Source organism: Carassius auratus, chromosome 5, assembly GCF_003368295.1.
Source record: "Carassius auratus strain Wakin chromosome 5, ASM336829v1, whole genome shotgun sequence".
NCBI lineage: Eukaryota > Metazoa > Chordata > Actinopteri > Cypriniformes > Cyprinidae > Carassius > Carassius auratus.
In genome coordinates this window covers 7,307,572-7,330,997 of record NC_039247.1, presented here as the reverse complement: position 1 = coordinate 7,330,997, position 23,426 = coordinate 7,307,572, and the positions used below count along the sequence as shown (strand labels likewise).

At 36.7% G+C, this 23,426-nt stretch overlaps 1 protein-coding gene across 4 annotated transcripts in view; it reads right to left on the bottom strand.

The window, feature by feature from the left end:
- The window catches only part of LOC113073062 (PDZ and LIM domain protein 5-like), a 58,502-nt gene that overhangs the window by 12,080 nt on the left and 22,996 nt on the right, over window positions 1-23,426 (bottom strand). For 2 of the 4 annotated variants that reach the window (XM_026245965.1, XM_026245955.1), the window contains exons 4-9: window positions 7,714-7,750; window positions 4,537-4,556; window positions 2,904-2,924; window positions 2,783-2,800; window positions 2,439-2,623; window positions 1,684-1,720 (exon numbers count right to left, since the gene is read on the bottom strand). In XM_026245965.1, coding sequence (XP_026101750.1) covers window positions 1,684-1,720; window positions 2,439-2,623; window positions 2,783-2,800; window positions 2,904-2,924; window positions 4,537-4,556; window positions 7,714-7,750 — 318 coding nt within the window. Of the gene's footprint in view, window positions 1-1,683; window positions 1,721-2,438; window positions 2,624-2,782; window positions 2,801-2,903; window positions 2,925-4,536; window positions 4,557-7,072; window positions 7,450-7,713; window positions 7,751-23,426 lie in introns of all 4 variants that reach the window. The other 2 variants (XM_026245972.1, XM_026245980.1) reach the window with 2 other exon arrangements.

Genomic DNA, 23,426 nt, shown 5'->3' with positions numbered 1-23,426 from the left:
TGTGTGTAGTTTAACTAGTTTTGAGCCCAGAAGGTTCCTTTTAATAGAAATCAAAAGACTAAAAACTGAAACATCACATAATCTAAATAAAATCCAAGCCACACATGTAATACAATATTGTAGTGCGACTAATAAACTTCACATACACACTTTATAGAGCTCATGTTGTTGTTTCTTGTGACAATTCTGACCCTCTCGTTTCCGATAAAACTTCAGACACAATTTTACAGTCTCATTTCTCTGGAAAGATCCCACACAGATCCACTAGCACACACACGGATTCCCACACACTCACTCACTCACACACACACACACACACACACGTCTACACCAAGCTGAGGAAGTTCAGGCTTTGAGCAGACACTCCATGGTGCCAGTCTCTGAGTGTTTTATATCTGGGTCCAGTCTTAAGATTAATCTTCACTACCCTGTTCACAGACAACCAACAACAGAGAGAGAGAGAGAAATAAAGACAAAATGAAGAGCTGTAGAAGTGAATGTCTTCAGCACAGAGATAATGTAAAGCATGCAGACGGAAACACCACTGCACACGGGTTGAACTCGATTCTGTAACTCTAATAAGTATAGCACTGTATACTATATAACAATAATAATAATGCCTTTCTTTGGAAAGTGAAGCCAAGAACCCTCACAAACTATGAATTCACCCACCACAAAACAAGACAAGTTATTACATGACAACTTCAACAGCAAACCAATAATAGCGCAAGACTACCAGAATAACACTCAGATTGGGCCTATGATTAAAATGCAGGTGTTTTTTTCACTTCCTCAAGTATGAGCTCCACATTCAGACTATATCATACAATATAAACCATTAATGACTGATGTATGTTACTTAACAGAAAACCTAGTAAACCTGTACTTAAATACATTATACATTGTAATGCTTTATATATTTTTTTATAAATAACTTAAAAAAAAAGTTAAAATGCATTCATATTTTTATTTTAAGGATTGTTTGTCATGTGTTTTAATGCATTATATGTTCTAAATGTGTAACAATGAATAGATGAATATTATAACTGCTCACATTTATCATAAAATGCATTATAAGGTGTGTAACAAGGCATAACACATGCATTAAAAATCCCTTTATAATGCATTATATATAAATGATTTAAGTAAAGTGATACAAAAAATTATATGCATTTTTTCAATACTTTGTCTAAACTGCTCCATTAAAAAAAAAATAATAATAATAATAATAATCCACTATTATTTCATGTCATGCTTAAATTATGGTTATAAGTCAATGGCTACCATCAATTATTTGGTTTCCAACATTCTTCAAAGTATCTTCTTCTGTGTTACAGTGTTAATCAGTAAATGTAAATGAGTAAATGATGTCCGTTTTTATTTTTGGATGAACTATCCCTTTAAACACTTCCTTTCACTGACCTTTTGCTGAGAAATGTAGAAAAATACTATTTTAAGTCCTAGTGGTGAAAGTGTCAGAGATCTGCACATGCTGGTTAACTAGAGCCAGAGCTTTAACAGAAAGCCCATAAAACAACAGGCCACAGGATGCCAACATCACACAGGTAAATAACAGAAAACCTGAACAAATCATCATCACAAAACAAAAAAAACACACAGATTGTAGAACACACACACACACACACACACAGACTGAAAAAGCTGGCAAGCAGAGGAACTTACTTTGTAGTCTTTGCTGATTCTGACTCCTGTGAGTGATCTGAAAGACATAAACATGACACAAAACACATTTAATATGACAAGCTTTCACGTGATAGAGGTGTAATGAAAGACATTCTCAGTTTAAAACGTCAATTCCAATCTTAATCTCAAATTCAGTATCGAAGTGTTCCACACAATGGGTCTCATTCATGAAACATGAGCAGAACAAATGCCTGCAAATGGTTTGTAAAATCATTGTATGGAAACAATTTAACTATTAAAAATGGTATGTAAACAACCATTAAATGCAACAATTTATGCAAGAATGATTTTATGACTGATTTAAACAGTCAAAATGTGTTCTGCTTGTGCTTTATGAATAAGGCCTTGTATTTATAAAATGCATTACATTTTTTTAGTCTTCTTCATTTTTTTTTTTTTTTACTTCAACCAGGAGTTGGTTTTCAGGAGGATATAAACTTTGAGGTCATATTTTTTCTAACAATATAAAACATTAAAGTGCTCTTTCATACAGTTGAATTTTATATAAAAAAAAAAAAAATGGCCAAATTCTCAGTATGCATATTCATCTAAAATAATTACATTAAGTGAACCTAGAATAGCATTTTTGTAAAGAAATAAATCAGATGTATATCAGATAAATAACAAAGAATATTTTTTCCATAATCAATACATATAAAACAATAAACTAATATTTTAAAAAGAAATAATAAAATAACATTAAAATATAAATAAATAAACAAATGAAAACTCACCTAATTCTGATTCAGTGCCAGTGATTTGGGCCAGGATACGGAAGGAGCGGGATTGTGAAGTTCCTGTCCGTGGGCACCAGTCCTCTGTGTCCACCATGATGCGTTTCCTGCTGGCATCACCGTGAGTCGGGACGTGGTGAGTCAGGAAGTCAGTCTCCGTCTCTGTCATAGGCTTACGAGGAAATCTACACACACACACACACACACACACACACACACACAAAGAGAGATAGTGTCTGTCTCTCCTACATGTAATTCTAGATAATCATACAAATGCACAATTTAAGCAACTTAAACATTTGAGAAATGAGGTCACTGCTGGCTGCTGGTTATTCCTTCTTTACCTGTTCATTTCAGGTTTTCTGAAGGAGGCATAAAAAAGGAATAAGAAAGATAAATATTTCAGTCATTCAATATCTTTTAGAAGGGTTTTACTGACGGCAAAAACATTACAGATGTACTCACTTAGAAACAGCTGGAGGACCACTATGAAAAAAACAACAAAAACACTGTCATTCGCTTTTAGAGGCATTCAATTCAAAGATTCCCTGACAAAAATGCACTATGGTAAAAATAGCTTCTTACAAAATACTATAGTTAGATATAACAGTTAATACTTGTTGTTAATACTGTAACAGCTTTAATAAACCTCAACCTTCACAATCTTTATGTCATGTTTATATAACAGCAGTGACTCATAGTTTGCACAGTTTAACTTTAGTATGGCCAAACTTTTCAAGGTAACTCAAATTCAAAATACACTAGAAACTTATTTTAAAGTTCAGGGGTCAAATTCAGAAAAATAATCTCCTTATGAAAAAAGTAAAGACAATCCAAGAAGATCGATTCCAATAAGTTTGCTATTTGACTGTGTGACAACGAAGACTGGCTAATGAAATCGACTTAAAACAATAAATGCCATCAAATGCCATCTTTTAGTCAGTATTTCAGGTAAACAGTTAATATTAAACAGAAATACAAGCTTTTGAGTTTTAAAGTCCTCCACAGGAAATGAAACTAATTTGTGGTTAAAGAAATGCATGAGACCAGCTGCATAAACAGTCACCTCACAAAGACTTAAGTATCTTAAGAACTGATTTGACTAACTAGCAGTTAACCAAGTGAATATCTGTCTTACTTTTTCAGATTCAGAAGCTTTAATGTCATTCACTTAAAATTTTTTAACTTTTTGTCTAATTTTTAAGACTAGTCTAAGCAGTTTATGCACACGGTCACAGAAGATGGCGCTGCTGCACATTGAATAACACACAAGCCACATACGGCTTGAGAAGAAACTCATCTGGACATGTCTCAAAAAACATTTTCAGTTCTGGAACATGCTGATCGTACTGAAGCCTGTCTGTACTGACACGTACAACATTCATAAGCTGTAATAAATCAGCGCAGTCTGGCTGAGCGAGGACGAACCGTGTGACGAAAGAGTGCTGGCACAGAGATTGTTTGTTTGACATACTGTAGTTAAAAACCGCTGACTACCTGACCACTGCGATATAACACCTCACAGACAGAACACGACATGCATATCATCAAACTCACAACAACACACTCATGCAGTAAAAAACACAAAACTTTGCTTTGAGAGTGGGCTCTACTCTACTTTAAAAGTTACTAATCACCGGTAGGCTACTACACTAATAAAATGTTTAAGTCTTATTTTTATTTGCATGCACCATATTAGTAGAAAAGCATGTCTGGAAAAGCAAAGCATGTAAATCCGAGCAGGTTACATGATCCTTCAGTACATTATTCAGATAAAAATACCATGATACCATAACTACTGATACCAATCAAAGTCCTTTTGAAGGGGGATAATTACAAGAAAAGTATCATGGGTTTTGAAATACTACTATGGTGTTCTTGAAAGTATCTCAAGCACAATGTAAATTGCACTGCATAAACCTTTAATACTTAGTGTTTCTTCACAGTATTTTATTCATAAAGAAAAGCAAAACACTCTCATAGATGAGGTTAGATAAGGGTAAACAATGCTTTCACTGCAAATCACAGCAATATTTACAGCACACACACACACACACACAGAGAGAGAGAATGAAAGGAGCATTAATATGGTACTGACTTTGTGGCTGGAGTCAGCTGCTGAAAAGCACATTGAGGAGAAAAACAACAATTAAACACATATAATCATCTCATCATTGGCTGAAATCAAACACTGATTCCTGAAGCCCTCTGAGACAGACCAACAACTGAAAACAAACACACACAATGAAGAATGAAAAACAGAATTTCAATCACTTTATGTTAAACAAAGCACCGTCCCCTGCAATCAGAGGACAACAGCAATGAGTCTGCAGGATCCAATCAGCAGCAACCTGGGCAGACACACACAAACACACGCACACACACATACACAAAAAAACTATAGGGTCATAACAGGATCCTCTGGTGAGCAAGTGATGTAATGCTACATTTCTCCAAATCTGTTCCAATGAAGAAACAAGGGTGGACTATTCCTTTAAAAACACCATATGAGTCAACAAAGAGAAAAACAAACTTAATTCAGAAGAATTCTTTCCATTCAAACAAAATACATTATCCAGAACCAAGCACTTACTGAGCTGCATGAAAGAGAAATATGTTTTCTCAAAAATTGCCTATAAAAATCATAGAAACAGTGCTGGCACTGATTTGACTATAATGTGCAGCTGTATGAGGATAATGAGGAGGATTTATCAGAGTTTATTGGAGAGGGAGGATAAAAACAATTATATGAGTGCGTAGTATGACGAGAAGAATTTGGTTTTCATCAGTTTTCTCTCCCACATCTCTAATACTTTCCTCCTTTTTTTCAGACACAGCGTTCAGGTATCTAAATTCTAGCATACTGTGCAGTACATACTGCATTTTTTGGCACTCTAGATTATATCCCATGCATACTATGTACGCATAATGCAAAAATAGCAGCATGACTAGTATAGTGCTATTCCAAACGCTTAACGAAAAGCAGAACAGATTTATTGAGTGATCTGAACTCTAATCTGCGCTGGTATCAGGGTGATATTATACTTTTAAAGTTATTTAGCACACAGAAACGAACAAAATGCACCACAACAAACACACTTATCTGATGAGACGTGTGTGTGTTTGAGTCTCAGAATGTGTGTGTGCATCGGCACGTGTAATTAGACACGTAGTTCTTCTGCATAATAATGTCAATCAGCACTTTATAACCATCATTAAAATATGACACCCAGAAAGGGAGGTTCACGCACACACAAAATATATCTGAGCTTCGCCTGGGATATTATCCAAGGGAGAGCCCTCATACACCAAAATACACAACAGATAGCATTACACAGAGCTAAATATACACACAAACATCAGATAACTGACACACGAACTGGTACACAAACAGAATCCCACTGAGCAAAAACAGATACAGAGAGACGCTCCCAGTGTCTTCGGTGTATGGAAGTAAATTCTGGAATAATGGAATATTAGTGTCCTAAAGATCCAAACGGGAAAAAAAAGTATTAAATAAGTATATAAAGTATAAAAAAAAAAATTAGAAGTACTAAACGAAAGGGGAAAATATTAATATGAGTGCTGCACATCCTATTTAAGTTGGGTTTAAATGTTGACGTGACTTCTGATAAGTGTGTGCCAAGTATTCAAAACTCCCCTGTTGTGTGCTTATGGTTTAATCCAACCAGCTGAAGTGCATGTCTGGACTAAACCATGTTACAAAAAAGTTGGGGAGGGACATCATGAAAACCAACTAAATGCAGTTTCATTTTCTAATGTTATGTTTAGGTCTCAGTAACAAGAGTCTGCTTTTGTCCATGTGTAAACGTTCAACAGGACGCCACAGAGTTCAAAGGTGGGTTTTGGAAGTAAAAATGTCATTCAAAATCTGTGATATTTAGTGATAACATCCAAACATTTTAATCTATACCAACCTTGAGCAGTGAGGTGGTAAAAAATTGTATATGTATTCAAAATCATAAAATGCAAGCCATCATTTATTTCAACTTCATTAAATAAGTCTAATATTGTGCATAAGGTAATTATTTTGAGAATATTTTGTCATTTTGTGATTTGTACTGCAATATGATATTTGAAAGTATCTCATATTGCTATTACATCCGGACACAAACCGCTGAATTAGAGCATTAGACGACTGTGGTAATTTGGAAATTTATAGAGAAAATACATAAAACCTCAGCTGAAAAAAAAAACAGCTTAAACCAGACAGATTTGGTTTTATCTGTTGTTTAAGCTTGTTCTGAGCAGTGATACTGTATATTAGTATAATTTAGATAATTTTATTAATAGCTTGAATTAGTGTTTATATTAATAATTTCTGTTTTAACTTTAAAGTATTATAATCTAAAGTTTTAGTAATTTTGTTATGTTTTTTAATTATTTTTCTCTTTAGTTTTTTTATAGTTAAGTATAATAATTTGGATATTCAGCTGCTTTATATATATTCTTCTTATATATATATAGTCCCTTTGTCTATATATAACAAGTTTTTAATGAATTAATGCTGCAATGTTGTGCGTCATCTCAGAGCTGGTAGGTTTTTGTTGAGCTCTCTTGAGCTCTGGTTTCATGGGGTGGGTGGAGCATTGAGGTGTCAATCAAACTCTTACCCATTCAGCTGAGAGCTTTCACCCTGGCTTTCCAGAAGGCCCTGTCTCTGGCCCATGGCAACCTCACAGGCATTCTCATTGGAGTAGAGATTGATGGGCGTGTTATACACTGAAGGGCGGGGCACCACTGGTAGATGATTGGGTGAGCCATCAGTAGGAGTCGGCGAAGTCTGTGGATTACGGTTTTGAGCTGAGGAGGTGGGTGCAAAAGCTGATGCATCAGAGGGAATGGAGGCTATGTGTGGTGACCCCGCCCGTCCAAACAGATGGACGCTCCTATTGGAGGATGTAGTGATGTGGGTGGAGTTTGTGATGTCATAGGAAGATGGAATGGAGGTTGTCATGGGAACGTGTTTGATGATTTCCACAGAATCATCCTATACATGGAAAGAAGCACATGCAGGCCTCAAACAAAAAGACAACAGCAACTGTATGACTAGAAGTGACTTCTAGCAATTCAAGAAAAATAACTGAACTCAGCAGGCACACTTCTGCTACAAACATGCAAAACTAAAACTTGTGCATACATATAGAGCTGTGTGTCTGTCTCAGAGGGGAATAATGACATATACACACACAATCCATTCACAATACTCCAGTTGTGCACACTGGCTGGCTGCATGTGTATATAAATCTCATACCTTTGGTGCCACATCTGGATTTGGAAGACTGGAAGCTCTGTTGAAACATAAACAATGGAGAAAAACATTAATGACTCTGCTGTAACCACATCTAAAGCTGGGAATGGCAATACACAGGAAATGTCTAACTGTGATTTGCAGTAAAATCATGAGGCCTCTATTCATAATGACACGGAACAACCGCATGGAAGTTTGTTGAGCAGTTCTGAATTTGTTTCACCTGCAGGGGAGAACAGAATTAGGTTTGTGTCCTAAAGAATCCAGGTATGGTTTTAAACTAGTTAACTGGTGGTCAAAAATTTTGAATAATTATGTGTGTGTGTGTGTGTGTGTGTGTGTGTGTGTGTGTGTGTGTGTGTGTGTGTGTGTGTGTGCAGTAAGTCTCTTATACTCACCAAGGCTTAAAATAAGTATTTACTATTTGAATATATTTAAAATGTTGTTTATTTCCTGTGATCAAAGCTAAATTTTCAGCATCATTACTCCAGTCTTCAGTGTGACATGATCCTTCAGAAATCATTCTCATATGCTGATTATTGCTCAATTATTAACAATGGTTCTTATTATTATACATTTTGTAAGGATTTTCAGATTAATAGAATATTCAAAAGAAAATCATTTATTTGAAACAGAAATCTTTTGTAATATTATAAATACCTTTGCTGTCACATTTGAATGGTAGATCACATTTAAAAAATACAAAAATATGAAGCAGCACAGTTATGATGCTGGAAAAAAAACAGTTGTTATAAACTGCAATAAAAATATATTTCACAATATTACAGTTTTTACTGTTTGTGTTTGTGTATGTGCATGCATGTGTGTGTGTGTGTGTGTGTGTGTGTGTGAGAGAGGCTGAGTGCTTGAGTATCAGTTACCATTTCTGAGAACCTGAACTCAAGACCTTCAACAATAATTTCACACATCTCTTTGTTTTATTATTGTTATTTATGAATAATTTTGACCTTTGAGGATGTTCCCAAAGGGAGGTTTGCAATTTCGTCCCTAAAATACATCCACACACAGCTTGTGTAGATGAGAGTGTTATATAACAGGAGAAGTAAGCATTTGCTATATGTGGAGGCTCTGGATCTTTCGTGACCATCATAAGTTCATAAGAAGGTGGGGTATCTCTCCCCGGAGGTCTTTAGAGTGAGATCCAGCAGGTCAGGACAGGTTTAGCACTGCTGATCCAGCCAGATGGACATGAGCACTCACACTACTACAGTCATGAGCCAATAATCTGGTCTCAGTGCACTCAATATAGCTCAACAGGACTCAGAAAACCAGCAGAATAATGCCAGAGAGAGAAGAGAGAGAAAACAGTATGATTTTATTCATTTTATTTTGTTAACTGAATTATTTTTATGAAATGCATTGATATCCCAGTGGTATTCAATCAGATTCGACATCCAGACTTTAAATATCCTTCCAGCAAAAATCTAAATAAATCATAAATAAGACTTTTTTTAAGGAGCTAATGTTTTGTATGGATTGAAATGAGTCAAATGAAACCCAGATGTTAAAATTGCCTTTTTAGAACTTTCTATTCATCAAATAATCCTGAAACAAACGTATCTTGTTTTCCACAAAAACATTAAGCAAGGCAACTGTTTTCAACATTACAATAATAAGTAATAATAATAAGAATAATTCCTTACATTTATATAGTGCTTTTCTAGGTACTCAAATCGCTCTATATTGTCAGGGGGTATCTCCTCATCCACCACCAGTGTGCAGCATCCACCTGGATGATGGACGGCAGCCATATTGTGCCAAAACGTTCACCACACACCATCTTATTGGAGTGATGAAGCCAGTCAGCAGATATGGGGATTGATAGGATAAGTAATGATGTTGACAAGTAACGTTTCTTTGAGCAGCAAATCACAGTAAAATACTGGAGACTGGACACGTCTCAGTTGTTCTTCTAGAGTCTCGTCACATCTCAGGTGATCTTCCAGAGTCTTGTCATGTCTCAGTTGATCTTCTAGAGTCTCGACACATCTCAGCTGATCTTCCAGAGTCTTGACACGTCTCATTTGATCTTCGGGAGTCTCATCACATCTCAGTTGATCTTCCAGAGTCTCGTCACGTCTCAGTTGATCTTTCTAGAGTCTCGTCACGTCTCAGTTGATCTTCTAGAGTCTCGTCACGTCTCAGTTGATCTTCTAGAGTCTCGTCACGTCTCAGGTGATCTTCCAGAGTCTTGTCATGTCTCAGTTGATCTTCTAGACTCTTGACACATCTCAGCTGATCTTCCAGAGTCTTGACACGTCTCAATTGATCTTCGGGAGTCTCGTCATGTCTCAGTTGATCTTCTAAAGTCTCATCACATCTCAGATGATCTTCCAGAGTCTCGTCACGTCTCAGTTGATCTTCTAGAGTCTCGACACATCTCAGCTGATCTTCCAGAGTCTCGTCACATCTCGGTTGATTTTCTAGAGTCTCGACACGTCTCAGCTGATCTTCTAGAATCTCGTCACGTCTCAGGTGATCTTCCAGAGTCTTGTCATGTCTCAGCTGATCTTCCAGAGTCTCGTCACGTCTCAGTTGATCTTCTAGAATCTCGTCACGTCTCAGGTGATCTTCCAGAGTCTTGTCATGTCTCAGTTGATCTTCTAGAGTCTCGACACATCTCAGTTGATCTTCTAGAGTCTTGACACATCTCATTTGATCTTCTAGAGTCTCGACACATCTCAGCTGATCTTCCAGAGTCTCGTCACATCTCAGTTGATCTTCTAGAGTCTCGACATATCTCAGCCGATCTTTCAGAGTCTCGGCACGTCTCAGCTGATCTTTCAGAGTCTCGGCATGTCTCAGGTGATCTTCCAGAGTCTTGACACATCTCAGTTGATCTTCTAGAGTCTCGACACATCTCAGCCGATCTTTCAGAGTCTCGACACATCTCAGCCGATCTTTCAGAGTCTTGACGCGTCTCAGCCGATCTTTCAGAGTCTCGGCACATCTCAGCTGATCTTCCAGAGTCTCGACACGTCTCATTTGATCTTCTAGAGTCTCGACACATCTCAGCTGATCTTCTAGAGTCTCTTCACGTCTCAGGTGATCTTCCAGAGTCTCGTCATGTCTCAGTTGATCTTCTAGAGTCTCGACACATCTCAGCTGATCTTTCAGAGTCTCGGCATGTCTCAGGCAGAGATGTATAAAGTACTAGAGACCCATACTTGAGTAAAAGTACAAGTGCTCTATCAAAAAAGTGACTTGAGTAGAAGTTGAAGTGCTCTTTAAGCACCACACTTAAGTAGAAGTACTAAAGTATTCAACATTTTTTGTACTTAAGTATTGCAAGTAGTCTATTTAAAAATTTACTACTCAAGTACTGAAAGTAAAAGTAGAAGTATTGTGTTATGTAGCTATTAAAGAAAGTAGTCAAAAGTTTGAACATATTGTTTTTACTATTTCAAATGATTAACCTAAAGGACAATCACAATTCCTTTGACTGTTACTTCTTGTAAACAAAAAACGGTTACTAGGGTTAGTTAGCCCAATTTGCAAAATTATGTCACTAATAACTTACCCTCATGTTGTTTCAAACCCGTAAGACATCAGAGGGTCATTTAGAATTTTTTGAAGCATCGAAAATACATTTTGGTCCAAAAATAGCAAAAACTACCACTTTATTCGGCATTGTCTTCTCTTCCCTGTCTGTTATAAGACAGTTAAAAACAAAGTAGTTTGTGATATCCGGTTCGCGAACGAATCATTCGATGTAACCGGATCTTTTTTTGAAACAGTTCACCAAATCGAACTGAATCGTTTTAAACGGTTCGCGTCTCCAATACGCATTAATCCACAGATGAATTAAGCTGTTAACTTGTTTAATGTGGCTGACACTCCCTCTGAGTTAAAACAAACCAATATCCCGGAGTAATTAATTGACTCAAACAGTGCACTGACTGAACTGCTGGGAAGAGAGAACTGAAGATGAACACCGAGCCGAGCCAGATAATGACTCGTTCACGAGTCAAGAACCGTTTCTGTCAGACGCGTCCGATTCGTGAACCGATGAGCTGATGACACTGCGCATGTGTGATTTAGCGTGAAGCAAACCGACACACAGAGCGTCTGAAACGAACTGATTCTTTTGGTGATTGATTCTGAACTAATTCTGTGTTAATGTTATTAGCCCAGGTGCAGTCAACGCCAATGACGCTTGCGTCGAGCGCAAAAGAATCGGTGAACTGTTTTCTTCAACTGGTTTATTGAATCGAACTGTCAGAAAGAACTAACGTTACTGGTCATCCGAGAACCGATGCAACCGGTTCTTGACTCATGAACGAGTCATTATCTGGCTCGGCTCGGTGTTCATTTCTCTCTTCACAGCAGTTCAGTCAGCACGCGCAGTCTCGCTTGATTCGCTCAATGATGTGCCAGCTTCATCAAACCTGCCATCTACAGTACTGGCAGTGGTTTGTAATGGAATGATTCGTAACATTTTTATAATTGTAACGACCCAGCTAACACAGTTACGTTGTGACGACGTAACTGGACCAGACCATATTCGTTGCAGCGACGTCCCAAATAACGTTCCAGCGACGTAACTTTGTGATTCCCATATCCGTCGTGGCGACGTTATAGTGGAACGTCGCTGGAACGTATTGAGTACGTCCCAGCGACTACACTGGCACGTTATAAGAACGTTACTATAAAGTACCATATTAGTCGCAGCGACGTACCATATAACGTTCCAGTGACGTAACTTTGTGATTCCCATATCCGTCGTGGCGACGTTATAGTGGAACGTCGCTGGAACGTATTGAGTACGTCCCAGCGACTAAACTGGCACGTTATAAGAACGTTACTATAAAGTACCATATTAGTCGCAGCGACGTACCATATAACGTTCCAGTGACGTAACTTTGTGATTCCCATATCCGTCGTGGCAACGTTATAGTGGAACGTTGCTGGAACGTGATGAGTATGTCCTGACGACCAAACTGTCACGTTATGAGGACGTTCCTATAAAATACCATATTGGTCTCAGGGACGTACCACATAACGTTCCAGTGACGTAACTTTGTGATTCCCATATCCGTCGTGGCGACGTTATAGTGGAACGTTGCTGGAACGTGATGAGTATGTCCTGACGACCAAACTGGCACGTTATGAGGACGTGACATTACAGGATCATATTGGTAATTCATATTTTCACCTCACCATTACCTTGAAATACATAAAGAACTAATAAAGTCAATTCATCTCTAGGGCAAAAAATAAACCTTATGAAATCTAATTGTAATCTAATTATAGGGGATTCATAGTTAATACATTAATTACATACATGCAATGCAAACAAATACAAAAACATTCTAATATAAAATAGACAAAAACACACTGCATTCATTCACAAATCAATATTTATTCAGCACTACTTTCTAAAAATACGAAGCCAAAACATTTTGAACATTGCACCTGTTCTTTAACCATGCAAAATGTTACTAAGTTATGAGCACAGAAAACTAAACACATCAATTCATAGATTACACAATATGAACAACAGAAAATGTTTGTCTTAAGGATGGTGAGATGGTTAATCATGTCATCAGTGAAAATTATAAATAATTATCAGTAAACTTATTGATACAACATAATTTAGTGCAACAAAAAATACATGATATATAGATATGAAACAATTCAGCAGATACTGCACAGAGATACTGCACAAAGTAAAACTGTGAGCGTCATATATGAGGTTCCTGTTATAAATGTCTGGTGGTGATGTGCTTTAATTACACGACATGCAGGAAAAATATTTGGCTAATTCATGCGCACGATTTTCTATTTCATTCACTCGATTTGCTAAAACGTGTACACTATTTATACATCAAGAGAACGAATTAGTAAATTGTGCATACGATTTAGCAAATCAATGAAATGTAAAAGTAATCGTGCACGTTTTAGTACATCGAGGGAACAAATTAGTAAATCATGGACATGATTTCTTTCTTTTTCTTGCATGTCATGATCAGGGCTCTGTGCTCACTATCAGAGGATAAACCTAAACAATAAAGCAAAGAACCATAATTTTTGAGCTTCTCAGAAGAAAAACATTCATAAAGCGTAAAGATATGAAAAATGAACAATATAGAGATTTCTAGCATCTCTCCTGTATTATTTGTCCCACCCGAAAAAACAAAGTTTTTTCAGAAAATGAGCATATCGACTTTCTCAGAAGAATCTGTGATCTGTGATTACTGACTGTGGAGAAGACTCTTTCAGACAGTGCTGAGGAGGCAGAGTTAGGTGCTGGACAGCTGATAGAGAAGAGGAAGAGGGTGTTTCTTACCCCAGCAGCAGAAGACAGGCTCTTCTGAGGGAAGGACAGGAGGCTTGATGCAGTGTTTTGCTGTAGAACAAGGCCTACTTCTCAGCACCTGATCTTCTTCAGAAAAGAGTTCCTCTAGTGTAGAGTCAGACACTCAGATTTCTTGCAAACTGGAATCTTTTAATAACATTTAGCATATTATTGTAGCCATGTTCATTGTTTTTATTATAACACATGGCAAGCTTATGAGAAAATTGTTAAACGTGTTCTTCCTCCTCTTCTTCATCCTGCGCCTGCACTGTCAACATCCTTCTCTGAGCTGAAAGGGAGGATCATCTTGTTAATGTTGCTCATGTATGTTCACAACCAGTCAAAAATCTGGAATCTTTTCTTTATGGTTTTCAAGAGAAGTCTCTTCTGCTCACCAAGGCTAGATTAATTTGATCAATTTAAAAAAAAAAAAAAAACAGAAAGAAAAAAAACAGAAAGAAAGAAATAACAGTTTTCATACTGTTTTTTTGAATATACTTAAACATATTTATTGAAATAATTATGAGGCAAAGCTGAATTTTTCAGTAACTTTACTCCAGTCTTCAGTGTCACATGATCTTTTTCATATACTGATATGTTGATCGGGAAACATTGCTGATTATCACAAATCAGTGCATTTACATGCACCCAATCGCATTATTGCCGCTAAGATCAAAGTGTACATCTGCTCATGACATACATGATGTAAATCACATCTGCAGTTAGCTTGCTACGGTTGTTAGTTCCACTGAACTCTATTGGTAACAAAGGAACTTTTTGAACAAAGTTGGTTTTAGGGAAGCGCACCCCATATTAGAAATGATGGGGAAGAAAACTTAGCATTTCTGGAAAGTTGAATTTTTTCTTCATGATTACTTTATGAAACACAAAGTTCAAAACATTGAAAAAAAAGGTAATCTTTTGTAAAATTACAAAAGTCTACTCTACCACTGGTTTTCAATTTTATGCATTCTTGCTATTAGCCCCCCCCCCCAAATAAAATAAATAAATACAATAAATAATAAATAAATAAATGTAACTGTAGTGTAGACAAAAGTTTGGGCAGCACAACTGTTTTCAACACTGATAATAATCAGAAAAAAATTTTGAGCAGTAAATCATCATATTAGAATAATTTCTGAAGATCATGTGACACTGAAGACTGGAGTAATTAATGCTGAAAATATAGCTGTGCATTATAGAAATAAATTAAACTTTTAAAATATATTTAAAACTTTTGACCAGCTGTGTACATTGCCACATTTAAATGAAAACTCAACTTGTAATAATGCACACATTCTCAAAGAACTTACATTCTGGTGATTACTTCCTTCCCGCACTGCTGTCAGTTCCCTTCAGTCATTCCCAGTCCTCCTTGTTTTTAATCTTTCCCTCAAATCTACAGAAACAAACATCATTTTATAGACAAATTGGATAAGTCACGAATTGCAATAGTTATATAACTATAATCACAATGCTAAGTTATATATATATAATTATAAATATATATTGGATCGGCACACAATTATCGGGATAGTATTGAATTGGCAGATTAGCGTATCATCCCAGCCCTAGTTACTACAGTCAAAACAATGAAACTCTCTTCAAGAGCGCACAATAACTGATATTTAAAACTGTTAAAAGAAAAGGCTCAAAATATTGCACACATATAATACACAACAATATCTCTTCCTTTGGTGTTTTGAACATTTCTATGAGTAATGCTACACGCTGTGACTCTGTGTTGCTTCAAGTGCATCATTCTGCGCACTGCTTGTGTTTACGCGATGCACGCTGTATAGGAGCCATACCCTTTCGTATTATTATACATTAGCACAATGAAAGATTCTTGTTCTGTCCCATCTACCACATGTTGCTGCCTTCATTACTGTGCTATACATTTAAAAGAAATGTATTTTACACACACACACACACACATACATTATACACACACACACACACACACACATATATATATATATATATACAGACGGTTTCAACGGCAACAACATAAACAAACGCTTTTGTGGACCTAACCTAACCGGTAGACTTCCAAATAGAATCAATAACAACAGCCAAGTCCCTCTAGAGTAGATATTTTTTGATAACAAACAAAATGTTTGCTGTGTGGATCAGGCGGACTTGATGAAAATGCTAATTCATCCTTTGCCAGCAGGAGATGTTTTAAAGCATAGACATAAAGTGCGAGAAATAAAGGTTTCCCCAGTAACAGCTGTAAACAAAGCAGAGCTGGTACGCTCACACGCTGCTTTATCACGCATATAACATGCAAGCCCTCCTTCAGAAATACAGCGATATAAAAACACCTGTGCCTCGTTTTGATATTTAAACATATAAATGTTAGCAATTATTAAACGTGCAGTACGTAACGTTACTCATGTTTATTCAACGAGCCTTTTTGAAAATCGATCAGTTTTAAAATTGTGGCGAGTCTCCAAAAATAAATAAATGTATGGGAAACATATGCCGCAGCACTACCACCTGAGCCCAACTTTAGACTACTCATCACCTTGACTTTAAGTTTGAGACCAAAAGTTTGGACACACCTTCTCATTCAAAGAGTTTTCTTTATTTTCATGATTATGAAAATTGTAGATTCACACTGAAGGCATCAAAACTATGAATTAACACACGTGGAATTATATACATAACAAAAAAATGTGAAACAACTGAAAATATGTCATATTCTAGGTTCTTCAAAGTAGACACCTTTTGCTTTGATTACTGCTTTGCACACTCTTGGCATTCTCTTGATGAGCTTCAAGAGGTAGTCACCTGAAATGGTCTTCCAGCAGTCTTGAAGGAGTTCCCTGAGAGATGCTTAGCACTTGTTGGCCCTTTTGCCTTCTGTCTGCGGTCCAGCTCACCCCTAAAATATATGTTAATATATGTAAAACTGTGTGTGTATATATATACACACACACACACACACACACACACACTTTTGCACATCCTGTCATACCAGTGACTGGGTGTTACTGCAATAGACTTTGCAGCATTAAGGTTAACGATTAATCGATTATTTGATTGTTAATTTAAACGACGATCGATCATGGAAATGATTGAAAATTGACATCCCTACACAGAAGTATAGAATATTCTACATTGATTTAAAAATTTTTTTTGCAAAAAACGACACTGATATCGGATCAGAATTACTGTCTCTTCTCATAGTGACAGCCAATCACATTAGTTTTCTGGTATTGCATGCACTTGATTGGCTTGCGTCTGCGCTTGGGGATTTGCATAAGATATTCTGACTGGAGGAGGGCTGCATTGGCGCTTGAAAAGTCTTCAACTTCTATTTAGAATTAATTTCTAGAATTAATTTCACCATGCTTGATGTCACTTCATTTAAAAGTAAACGAGAGGCGTTGACGCCCCGTGTGATGGGGCGTTATATGTCTGGATACCGCTGCACAAATCTTTCAACCACGAGAAATGTAGTTCCAGCACGGCCTTACATCCTGGACAGCACAATGGTCAGGATGACCTGAAACACAACCAACTGAAATCAATTTAAAATTATTTAGTCTTGCCTGAGTGATGCTGAAACAACCAGGTTTAGTTTTTCACCCAGGAGAAACTGCTTCCTGTGGAACAGTCTCCATGAAGAATGATCTCTTGATCCTGGATCCTTGCTGCCATCCACGCAGAGATGATTTGGAGGATATGTGGTTGTGTCTAAAGGGTAATGAATCAATCAATCAGTTCTTGAAACCCATCTCTACTTGTAATAGTTGTCTTGTTGCTGCTGCCCAGACTGTCTCTTCCCCTGATGATAAATATATGTGTTCATTTTAAAGCAATAAATAATACATTTAAATTACTAGGTGGTAACAAATATATTTCCTTATAAGGAACTGAATCATGGACTCAACTGGTGGTTGTCAGGCCCTAAAAAAGTGAACAATTTGTTTACTTTTTGTGAAAGAAAGTATCAGATCAATTTGAGAATTAAACTAGCATTAAAAAGCATGCATGTGGAAAACACCATTAACACCAATAATGAACAGATGACAGAATTTACAAGCCTGCTACTTGAGGGAGAAAAGGGGAAATTATTAACCCCACATAACGTTACACTGAACATGATTTCGGCAGCCTCGGTCTAATTAACGTTAAACTTTATATTTAACGTTATATCGGTTTATATTCAAGTTCACAGCATGGATAGCATGAGCATCATCAAGCTCGAGCAGCAGGTATTCAAACAAACTAATTAACGTTACTACGGTTAAAAATTGAATAATTAGAAAGTTAATACTGTATAGTTTATAGTGATAAATTTCAAATAATTTAAAACAGGTAAGGTTATATTCGATTTTTACAGTTAACGTTACCTTAGACCACCTCTGAGACTGCTTTTGAGCTAATTAACCAAACAGAGCATTTATTTATTAAATTGAAAGAGAAAACCTACAAAAATACAAAACACTACTCCTCTTTGATGGCATTTACCGTTGTATCAGTTAAAATCTATGAATAAAAGTAGATTTATAGGACTTACCTTTCCTCCGTGTCCGTCCGATGGAAGTTGACCGTTACAAAATGACGGGCACGCGCACGTCGCGCACTTCACTCAGAAAGTGACGTGCCCTGCTAGTTTAAGGTTTAAATGTTCTTTTGTCCCGTACTCTCTTTCATTAACAAACATTATCACCATTTGCTAAGTAAATTGTTTATTTTATTTTATTGTTCTTAAACTGATGGCATATATATATATATATATATATATATATATATATATATATATATATATATATATATATATATATATATATAATTATTTTAACATGCTTGATTAATTTTTTTGTGTATTTCCCAAAGAATATGCTGTTCAAATGGTATCTTAATAATAATAATACATCTAGTGCAATAATATTAAAAGTTATCTGAAGACCAGCTGACCACGTTGCTACAACGTCCCCAATGGGACTAACTAGCGACGTCTTTTGAGTACGTGCCCTCAACGTTTCTGGGAAGTTAGCCAAGATTTAAAAAAATGGAACTTTACCACGACGTCCTCACAACGTTGCCATAAAGTAATGTCGCGCTGACCAAATGACGACTAACTGGCGACGTCCTCACAACGTTCTGTGTTTGCTGGGGAGTAACGATGCAGCACATTAAAAAAATATCGGAGTAAAAGTATTAAACTCAGCGAAAATATGTACTGAAGTAAAAGTGGAAGTAGGAGAAAAAAATAATACTCTAGTAAAGTACAGATACCGCCTTTTAGTACTTAAGTACAGTAGTGAAGTAGTTCTACTTCGTTACTATACATCTCTGGTCTCAGTTGATCTTCCAGAGTCTCGTCACATTTCAGTTGATCTTCTAGAGTCTCAACACATCTCAGCTGGTTTTCCAGAGTCTCGACAAGTTTCATTTGATCTTCTAGAGAGTCCTTATGTCTCAGGTGATCTTCCAGAGTCTCATCACATCACAGCCGATCTGCCAGACCCTTGTCACATCACAGCTGATCATCCAAAGTCTGGTTACTTCCTGTCTGCTTTAACCAGAAGTCTAAGATCAGTTCATCTGTACTGGTGTCTAGGGTGGAGCATCCCCAGCTGGTGTCAGCAGGCACAGCTGGTATCCCAAAACCAAATCACTCTAGTCCTCCTGCTCATGAACTCATTCCCCTGGGGTTGTTTTATGTTTTGTTTTTTTTCAATTTGCTATATGCGGCAGCTACGGCTACAACATCATCAGAGGTGGCGGCTTACGCTGCAGAACCTTCAGAGGTAGCGATGTCTGCTGCTGAGATTCTGAAGTGTGGATTCAGAGGACCTATTTACAATGAAAAGAGCAATTTGGGCATTATATCTCCTTATAGACCTATTCTTTGGTTTCCATAGAAGAAAGTCAGATCGGTTTGGAAAGACATGAGGCTGTGCAAATAATGACAGAACTATTCCTTTGAGATGCTATATGTTGAAATCAGACATTATCTTTAATTAATCAAGAGAGCAAAGGGACACGTAGGAGGGTAATTATTATATTCTTTTCAAAACCATTAAATATTACAATTTCTGTTGATCAGAATAATCTGAGGGTGGAAATTTCACTGCGCTTTGAACTTTCTTCCAAATGGTGATTTTTATCTTGCTGTATTTCGCTAATGGAAAATGTTCTGTGAAACAGGCTTCAGCTTACACTTTTAGACAGCTAAGAGCTTAAAATGCATACAGAGACAGAGTTTAGAGATAAAACTGCTTAATGCTTTTAGAGCTGTTATGAAAAAAAAAACACATGGCATACAAATCATGTTCATGTGACAGCAAACTGACCATCTAACATAACATGCATGCAACAGCTAGAAGAGCTGATGGGTGAAATCAATTGATACACATTGTCTTTCTTGTTAATATTACCTCAATTTAGAGGTCTATACTAACCTGGTTCATTAGGACAACCTGTAACCATGATACTGTCCGATTATAAGACTAAACCTGTCTGTTTCTTTTTTGTACATGGTATTGCAGATTGCACAGTGGTCCATGCAAGGGTTGGTAAAAATATTTTTTTAAATATCTACAATTTTTGTAGATTACCTTTGTTGTGTTCAGGTGATTTTTTTAACCAGGATTTTATTTCCCAAAAAAATGCTTGTGTTATCACATTGCACTAAAACTTGTTCACACAGTGTATAACAGCCCCTCAAAAAACAATTAAGGTAATTTCTGTACCTTTAAGGATTTTTTCCCACCTTGTTGCACTTGCGGTGTTCCTGGTCAAAAAATGACTGGCTTACAAAAATTGCTTATATATTTCTTGTTTTCCTATATTATCACCAAATCTTGGATTCAATTTGTTGTCAGTTAATTTTATTTCAGTTATCACTGGTTTTGTGTTTCTTTTTGGAACTGATTGATCGTAGGTCTCACTGATCTGAGCTTATGCACCTCAGTTTTTGAGTGAATTTATTCACAAATAATGTGTACTGCACAGTAATCTAGTATTACACTCTGAATGTGCACACAGAAAATGAGTCACATTAAAATTCAAGATAAACAATACAGTACATATTCAAATGTAAACCGATCTCTTTCTGGCATCTTTTGCTGGCTCAGTCTCCGTTTCTTATTACAAATTTAGCTAATTAAATATCAGTTAGAATAGAGGAATTACAGAGAAACGTTTGTGCTCTCTGCATCAGAGTCCAAATGTCCAAACAGTTTTTCTTTCAGAATAATATTTCATACATTTGGGACAAAAGATTGTTAACAGTCCTAATTCAGATCTGCAAGAGTAAAAATCAAGTTCATCTGGCGAGAAAGTCAACACTTAACAGGAACTTGAACAATATTAATAATAATGCTAAAAATGAATGAACAGTATTATTACTGCTTCATTTTCAAAACTGTCAGTGCTGATTATTATGAAAATAAGTTTTAGGATTTTTTTTTGTTAATTTTCATCAAAGATTTTATATATATATATATATATATATATATATATATATATATATATATAGACACACACACACACACACACACCTTTTTTTAAGCATAAATTAATTTTATGTGGACACATTTTTCATAAAATCCAGGTTTCACAGAATATCCTTTATCTAATTTAATATCCTTGGTGATGTTTAATTTCTATAAGATAATTCTAGGAAAATATATTTTAAAAAATGCAATAAGTTGCAGACAAGAAAGCAGAAAATAAAAAAGTAAAGAGTCATACTGTATAATGAAGACTGTCAGCAGACTAAAATAAGCTCTTGTCCTCTCTCGCTGGGGACATGAACTGGTGTCGGGTTTATGATGATCCTGAGGTTACTCCAAAGTGGTTTAAATTGGAGATTAGCTTGTTTAATTAAATTGAGCTAAACATTTCCTCCAATCGGTCATCAAATCACCTCCCACAAAACCATACAATCAAGTATCCTGCATTCATCCCTGATGTGAATTCTGATGCTGTTTGATGTATTCTGTGTTTAGGAAGTTGTGTGGTCAGTTTAATCTGCACTCTGATGAGGGTCTGGCACTCGTCTGTGTGTTTAAGCGGTTGCAGCGAGCATCATTTGTGTGTTTGGATGTGGCGTAACTAACATCAAACCTGAACCGTAACACAAAAACAGACAGATGCATAAACAACATCCGCACACAATCAAGAGCACACACCCAAAAAGGGAATAAGGAATTACAGGATTTCATAAAGCTGACATGATTTGTTGTTTAGCGTGATTGAAACTTTTAAGAGAGGCCATTCAAGGGCAACAATACAGCACTGAGATTACACAGTTCTTTTTTAACCTAAAGTACTTTCATTGTTATTTCAGTCTATATAAATTAATTTCAGCTCATTAATGTGGGAACAGAAGCCTGCAGCATCTCAGATCAGCCAATATAAACATAACACGTCAACAAGGCACAGCAAGGTTAATCTCCTGTCTACTAGAACACAATCTCCTGTAAAATATGTTCAAAAACATCAAAACAGGCAAATCCGACAATAGCATTATAAATTATGCTTGCACAGTTTATTATAAATTACAAAGCAATGATTTCTTCCATTTATTTGAATTACTAGAGGCCCGAAAAAATTACCTTTTTCCTATTGTATCTCTACTGTCATTAGAGCACATATTACATCTGCGCTTATATGCATACTATGCATATGCATGTTATATTTATATAAAAAAAATAAGAAGTTAATGTATCTACACAACCTGTACCGATCAATCAATTTAGTGAAGTCTGAGCGTATAACAAGAATGTCTCGGTTATGTATGTAACCCTCGTTCCCTGAAGGAGGGAACGAAGATGTCACGTCGGTGACCGACGAATTGTGATCTCTCATAAAGAGACCAATCTACTTTGAGTGTAAACTAAACAAGCCAATGTGGTTAATCAAAGCGTGAGCATAAAAAGGCAGCAGGTGCAATGCATACCAGGTTTTCACTGAGGAGCAGAGCCAGTGACCCGGCCACTCAACAGTAGTACAGCAGCCATGGTGAGGGGATGTGATGTCTCCATTCCCTCCTTCGAGGAACAAGGGTTACATATGTAACCGAGACGTTCCCATTCATTCAGTCACTCTTGATGTCACATCCAGATTCCAGATCATCCATCCAGGCATGTTGAAGGGGGAGAGGTGCCTTCACCATCTCCCAAAGAGCAGCTTCCTCCATCTTTGGGTCGCCAGTCCTGGGGCCTCTTGCATCGCAGGACCCTGAGAACCCGCAGTGACTTTCGTTGCTCAGAGCATGAGGTCTGGAGCAGTCAGGAGCTCTTTCAGAACTTCCGGATCGTGACCACCCTCGTGCAGGTCCTTCAGTGCCTTGGCCTGACAACCCTGTAGTAACACCGTAGCATGTAAGGTGGAGGCAGCTATTCCACATATAGCATCGCCGGACAGGCCA